Below are 7,449 nucleotides of genomic sequence, written 5' to 3' on the forward strand. Positions count from 1 at the left end.
GTAGTTCATGAATGAAACTTGATTGGTATTAGAATGATGTAGTTACATGTTTTTGCTTGTGATGTAATGAATGAAACTTTTGTATTAGAATGAAATATAATTAAACACTGGAATGGTATATAATGAAACATGGGAATGTAATATAATGAAACATGGGAATGTAATATAATCAAACATTGGAATGTAATATAATCAAACATTGGATTCCTAGGAAACATTGTTTACATAAGATGTGTCATAAGTTAGTTTTAACACGGTTAGACATGCATTACTGCCAAAAGGTACACACAAGATTCCAAAACTTACACATATGACTAGAAACAAGTCCAAAAGTTACACATATAACTAGCCAAAAGATTCCCAGTCAATGATGCCAAAAAATAACAAAGTGCCAAATTCTATTCTAATTCCATTGGATTTTCACCACTACTCCCCTGTTTCCCCTCCCACTTCTTTATTATATGAATTTTCGTGATTCTTTCTGAAGGTTTCCTTCTTCTCTTTCCCTATAGAACTTGAAATGCCGGTACTTCTTGCATATGGTCCTTTTCCACTAGATCCTGAACTGCAGCATGTCCTTGGTCATCTTTTCCAACTGGGTCTTGAAATGCAGCAAGTTCTTCACCTTCTTGACCTTCACCCTATCCTTTAGCCTTCAATTTCCTCACACTCATCTTTGGTTTCTGGAGTATCTCATTCATGAAATGATTCCCTATCCATTTATAGCTAACAATGGACCCAAATTTGAAGACTCTTGAGCAATTATGGTTATCAATTAAAGATTTAATCTGGAATGACCTTTCATTGCTCATCCAAGTTGCCCACAACCTAAAGGGATAACCTTTATTCTTCTTATTCTTTTTACCTTTTCAACATTTCACCAGTAACCTCTTATGATCACTTTTTTCATACCATAAATCATACCCATTCTTCACTGCATGATTGGTTAGACATAGCTTCAATTGCATTGGGTTAGCAAACTTCATACCTACAATTAGCACCATTTTATCCCATTCTTGTTTCTCATCATGGACATGGAATACAACCTTATCATCTTTTCCATCATTAGGTTCATCATCATCACTAAGCTTACCAATAACTGAAAGTTTGTTTAAAAAATTGTCACCGATAGTTTTGTTAAAGGTATGGACTTCTTCATCAACTTCATGTTCATATGCCATAATATCATCCAAGTTATCATCTTCATCATTGTCATCCTCTTCTTCATTGTCATCCTCTTCTTCGTTATCATCCAATTCATACCCATCACCATCTGATAACACCTCATTTTCAGCCCAATCAAGGATTGGATCATTTTGGTGGTCAATGTAGACATCCAACTCAACTTCAGGAGTATAAGTAGCTTCAACAAACTCCCAATAATCAGCATCACTGTCGATTCTTATAATACCCTCACCCAAGGTTTCCTTTCTACTACAGTAGTGCACATATCATAACTCTTATTGGTTAAATTCCTAAGTCACAAAAGAAACTCTTTGTATGTAAATCCTTCAAAATCGACATCACGCACTGTTATCTTTTTGGGGTCTAAGTATTTCAACGGATTTGGGGCAAATAGTCCACTGTAATGAACATTTACAGTTAAATACTTACCTGTAGATGATTGGGACGCCATCTTACAGTCGACTTCAACATGTAGCTTCAACTCCAAACTCTAATCTTCAATTTAATGAATCGAGTCTAATCGGGAATTGATTTTGGTGAAATTAAACTTGTCGAACCCTAATTAAATGAGAAAGGGGTGTAATGGTCACATAAGAATCCACGTATTTCGTTTTAAATGAGGTAAATTGATGCAATCGGGTAAAACAGATGAAAACAGGTGATAGCGATCATATTACCTAAATGTGAACATACAAAACAAGTTGGTTTCATTAATGAGTACAAAAAAAAACATTACCTATATATGGACAATCGAAATTAGTTACCTTGATACCCATGTCATTATCAATGGTATGGATCTATAAGTAAAAACAAATCCAACAGGGATTCTTAATTTAAGAATCAAATACGAAATATTTGTAATCAAGGAGTTAAGTCTAGAGTAAACAATAGTATAAGGATTAAGGACTATTTGGTAACTAATTCAAAAATAATATAATTAATATGAAGTAGGTTTCCAACAACCCAAAGAGTCGTAATAAGCAAAAACGGTGACCTCATGATGAATTTAAAAGAGTAGCGGTTAAAACATCAGGGGCAAAATCGTCATAATTTGAATCTTAAAAAAGCTTTTTGAAATCTGCCAGCTCGTTTCCGTCCCCATTGTTTGGCCTCTGCTTCCCCTGATATAGTGCGAGCTTCAGTGTTTTGGAAAGAGAAAATCATCACTTCTAGAGAGAGAAATTGATCTCGTTTCTCTTCTCTGAGTTTGATTTCTGTTCGTAATCAAACAGATAAGGTTTACATTTATGGCAGGTAGTTACTTCGGTGTGTTGGTATCAGATCCATGGCTACAGAATCAATTTACTCAAGTCGAGCTTCGAAGCTTGAAATCTCATGTAAGTAACTAAGATTCATTTATTAATCGGTGTTTTTAAAATGTTGCGATCTTGTAACATAGGTGATCCGTGTGAAATTTCATTGCATCCGACTTTTTTCTGGTTTAGAATTTATTTTTTTTGGTCTGATGATATGCTGTTCTACTGTTTTTTACTTGGTGATCAGTTTCTGACGATGAGGAGGGAAAGTGGAAGTCTCACGCTTGGTGATTTGCCATCGAAAATGTCCAAACTGAAAAACGTTGGAGAGAATCTTACAGAGGAAGAACGAACTGCGTTTCTTCACGATTCTTATCAAAATTTGGGGGATGAAGTTGATTTCGAACTCTTTCTTCGGGTGAATAATTATACAAACCTTACATACTTATTAACATATATATTGGTATTTGTGTTCTAAAGTATGCAAGGTGTACAGTGTACTCGTAGATTTTGAATCTCATTTTAGCTATTTACATGATCTTCCAAGCATTAGTAACCTGAACCTGAATCTGATTGGCAATCGAGATGATTAGTGCACACCAGATTATTTTTTTTTTGTGTGTGTGTGTCAGTATGTGTTTTTCCGTAGACAGAATTGATGGATCTACATAATTCATATATTTTTTTGAAATTGTATTTTGTGTTGATATCAACAGCTTGAATCTCTCTGTAGATAACTATCTGGGTGAATTAAATGAACATAAAGTAGGAATACAGAGCTTTACACAGTTTCACTCTCTCACCTAATAATTGTTTATTTGAAGTAAAGCATTAAACAACTTGTCCCCTCACATGAAGTAAGAAACTTTACAGTTAAACTAAAAGAGCGGTTTCATTTTCATATCTACTTTTTTTTTTTTTTTTTTTTAATTTTTTTTTTTTTTTTAAATTTTAAAATCATTTATCGCCCAAAATTTCTAGGCAATTAAAGGTGAGCAACATTCATCCTATGTTTCCTGTTAGTCTACATCTGTTGACTTTTAATTTGACAAATTGGTAATAAAAGCAAGTCAATCTTTAGTTATCTTGACAGCTATAAATTACATACTTTATTTGATGACAGGTTTACTTGAATCTTCAAGCTCATGCAACCTCAAGGATGGGAAAGGGTGCTAAAAACTCATCAGCATTCTTGAAATCTCCCACATCTACACTCCTTCACACAATTAGTGAATCCGAGAAAGCTTCTTATGTTGGACACATCAATAATTACCTTGGAGAAGATAACTTTCTGAAGAAGTTTCTACCCATAGACCCTTCAACAAATGATCTGTTTGAGGTTGCAAAAGATGGAGTTCTTATCTGGTGATCTTCTGGCCTAAAGCTGCTTACCAATATTGCTATAATTAGATACAATTTGCTTTTGCTAACTAGAACTTTCTTCTTACATTTGCAGTAAACTTATTAATGTAGCAGTTCCAGGGACAATTGATGAAAGAGCCATTAATACCAAAACAGTCCTTAATCCATGGGAAAGAAATGAAAACCACACCTTATGCCTTAACTCTGCTAAAGCAATAGGATGCACAGTGGTTAACATAGGAACACAGGACTTCATTGAAGGAAGGGTGAGTATTTCTTGTTAGAAAATCGCGGTTTTCCTTCATTCTTGAAGTAACATTTTTCTTTTGTTTCAGAGGCATCTTGTGCTTGGAGTGATATCTCAAATAATAAAAGTAAGTTGACTTCATCAATGACTAATTTGTCCATGAACTTGAACCTTTTTGAATCATATATTTAATCCATTCTCTATTCTCCATTCTCCTACAGATACAATTATTGGCAGATCTTGATTTGAAGAAAACACCTCAATTGGTGGAACTTGTTGGTGATAATCAAGATGTGGAGGAGCTTATGAGTCTACCACCAGAGAAGATTTTGCTTAGATGGATGAATTTTCATCTAAAGAAAACAGAATACAAGAAAACAGTGACAAATTTCTCATCTGATGTAAAGGTAAACACTATAATAATAGGGACTATAAACAATCTATTTCATTTAAGATTAAGGAGTTGAATGTAGTGATTAATATTCAATTTGTACAGGATGGAGAGGCTTATTCTTACCTCTTAAATGTTCTTGCTCCTGAACATAGTAATCCATCAACTTTGGTTGTTAAAGATCCTTTAAAAAGAGCAAATTTAGTTCTTGAACATGCTGATAGAATGGGTTGCAAGAGATACTTAACAGCTAAAGACATTGTAGAAGGCTCTCCCAATCTTAACCTTGCATTTGTTGCTCATATTTTCCAACACAGGTGAGTTTTTCATTTTATAAAACAAACAAAAAAAGAAAATCAAAATTTGTTATTGAATATTGATTTCACATTTTTTTTTGTAGAAACGGATTATCAACCCCAGAAAAACCAGTATCTTTCCTTGAAATTTCACCAGATGAAGCCCAAATCACTAGAGAAGAAAGTGCTTTTCGTTTCTGGATAAATAGTCTTGGAGTTGCATCATATATAAACAATGTCTTTGAAGATGTCAGAAATGGGTGAGTATAATTAATAATTAAAAACTATTATTAATTATCATATAATTAGTAATAATGAAAGTACATTACTATTTTTGTATTTATCCTAGGTGGGTACTACTGGAGGCACTTGACAAAGTATCACCAGGAATTGTTAATTGGAAAATTGCAAATAAGCCCCCGATTAAAATGCCCTTCAGAAAAGTAGAAAACTGTAACCAAGTTGTTAAAATTGGGAAACAGTTGAAGTTCTCATTGGTGAATGTAGCTGGAAATGATATTGTTCAAGGGAATAAAAAACTAATACTTGGTAACTTTCCTTTACAGTCATACTTGATACACTTTGAAAATGGCAAATTGGTAATTTTACTTTCTTTTCCAGCTTATTTATGGCAATTAATGCGATTCAACATCTTACAACTTCTCAAGTACTTAAGATCATATTCACTTGGGAAGGAATTCACTGATGCTGATATTTTAGACTGGGCTAACACCAAAGTCAGAAGCACTGGAAGCCAAAGTTGTATGAAGAGCTTCAAGGTATTATAAAAATATTATAAAAATAAACTCTATATTATAATTAAATATATTTATATATATATATATATATATATATATATATATATATATATATATATATATATATATAAATTATATTGATTTTGGTTATTCAGGACAAGAGTTTATCAGATGGAATATTTTTCCTTGAACTACTTAGTGCTGTGCAGCCTCGTGTTGTTAATTGGCGCCTCGTTACAAAAGGCCAGACTGGTAAATGCTTTAAAAAATAAATAATTTTTTACTTTTGATTTATTGATTCTAATTGTTTTTTTTTATCAGAGGAGGAGAAACAAATGAATGCAACATATATCATCAGTATAGCGAGGAAAATCGGGTGTTCAATATTTTTGCTACCCGAAGACATAATGGAGGTGGAATATTTTAAATTTTTTTTTAAATAGGAATATTCTTTTATTTTTATGCTATTGGAAAATTTTATATATGAAAGTACGTTGCTATTTTTTTGTTCAGGTAAATCAGAAAATGATCCTGACATTGACAGCAAGTATAATGTATTGGTTTTTCAAACAACCAATGGATGAACAAAGACCATGTGGATCATCTGATAGTGAAAATGGTAATCAACTTGAAACAAGCTCAAACTCAACAACGTATGACACAGAGTCTGAATCATCTACAGACTGAGATTGGGAAAAAACGGATACGTTTTCACTTTTCAGTTTGAATATTTCGTGTAGAGTATTTTTTTTTTTTTTTTTATTTTAACCAAAAAAAAAGGAAAAAATTATTTTGTGTATTTTTTATTTTTATTTTGCTGCACTAAATTTTTGTATTAAGATCAGTCGAGTGCAGATTTGGTAAAACAAAGGTATTGGTGTATTTGTATATAGTTATAGAATTGGGTTTTTATTTGGAAATGGCATTTTGGTGTATTTTGGTTATTTAGATTGTTTTTGGATGTTTAAATATATATATAAGCATCTTTTATAAGGTGGTTGTCAATTTATAAGCCAATAATGTGGGATATTATTTGAAAATTTTGAGAAAGAAGTGGTGAAACTTTTCATGTGGTCCAAGAAAGAAAGGGCATGAGCATGTGGTTAGTTAGCCGAGGAGTCTTTGTATTAGAAGCTACTGATGTTTGTCAACCGACAAGCAAATATCAAATATCTGGTCCACCATGTGTTTTGTTTCCAAACACTTCCATACACAACAAAACCTTGCTTATTCTATATTTAATTAATATACAAAACTTTGCATTAGTTGCAAAAACATAAATATATCATTGAAAAGGCATATCGGGAGGGAACTTCAATCGTTGTAAGTGTCGTTGCGTAATTTGCGACAATAAAGTCTTCATCGGTTTCTTCAACATCGGTGTTAGTATATGATACTCATTTGATATTTTTTGCTGTTTAATAAACGTTCAACCATTAGGCAAAGAGGGTTCCATCTAGTCAGCATATTCGCAACCACTCTTAAAGCTCTTTGTCCTTTCTGTTTGCAAACACATTTCCATTTTTCATGTTCAATTGGTTCGATTCTTAAAATTGCCTTATTCAATCTTCTAAATTTTAAAAGATGAGTTACCATTATTAAAACACTCTTTTGAACCCCCCAAGTTAAAATATGACAGCTAACACACTTTAAAAAAAAATGTCCATCACAACTCCTTTCATTCGATTAGTTGCGTTATTATTAGACTAAACAGTGCGATAAAAGGAACACCAGCGTTATTATTAGACTAAAACATATTGTGCTCACAACTCCTTTCATTCGATTAGTTGCATTATTATTAGACTAAACAGTGCGGTAAAAGGGACACCGGCGGCATCCGACATGTCACCCTTTCACCACCGGTGAACACCACGCCATGAAGGGGTTTTCACCGCCGGTGGTCTTGTACCGTTGGCAGAATTTTAATTTTTGTGGCCATTCTGTGTTTGGAACG

General features: G+C 33.0%; 1 protein-coding gene across 1 annotated transcript; it reads left to right on the top strand.

Annotated features, from left to right (window-relative positions):
- Window positions 1-2,283: 2,283 nt before the first annotated feature.
- Window positions 2,284-6,439, top strand: LOC111900119 (fimbrin-2). Its single transcript, XM_052766097.1, has 13 exons — window positions 2,284-2,522; window positions 2,689-2,859; window positions 3,565-3,806; window positions 3,898-4,069; window positions 4,139-4,177; window positions 4,272-4,457; window positions 4,547-4,758; window positions 4,842-4,997; window positions 5,087-5,286; window positions 5,359-5,516; window positions 5,651-5,747; window positions 5,817-5,908; window positions 6,009-6,439. The coding sequence occupies exons 1-13, from the start codon at window positions 2,433-2,435 to the stop codon at window positions 6,180-6,182; spliced, it is 1,989 nt and encodes a 662-aa protein (XP_052622057.1). The 5' UTR covers window positions 2,284-2,432; the 3' UTR covers window positions 6,183-6,439.
- The last annotated feature ends 1,010 nt before the right edge of the window (window positions 6,440-7,449 follow it).

This window comes from Lactuca sativa, chromosome 8, assembly GCF_002870075.4.
Source record: "Lactuca sativa cultivar Salinas chromosome 8, Lsat_Salinas_v11, whole genome shotgun sequence".
Taxonomy (NCBI): domain Eukaryota; kingdom Viridiplantae; phylum Streptophyta; class Magnoliopsida; order Asterales; family Asteraceae; genus Lactuca; species Lactuca sativa.

What these genes read in the sequence shown, in the direction of transcription:
- LOC111900119 (XM_052766097.1), top strand. Translation starts at nt 2,433, where the DNA reads ATGGCAGGTAGTTACTTCGGTGTGTTGGTATCAGATCCATGGCTACAG. An exon ending in GCTCATATTTTCCAACACAG is followed by an intron (nt 4,759 to 4,841) that starts GTGAGTTTTTCA and finishes TTTTTTTTGTAG; the next exon opens with AAACGGATTATCAACCCCAG. An exon ending in TACCCGAAGACATAATGGAG is followed by an intron (nt 5,909 to 6,008) that starts GTGGAATATTTT and finishes TTTTTTGTTCAG; the next exon opens with GTAAATCAGAAAATGATCCT.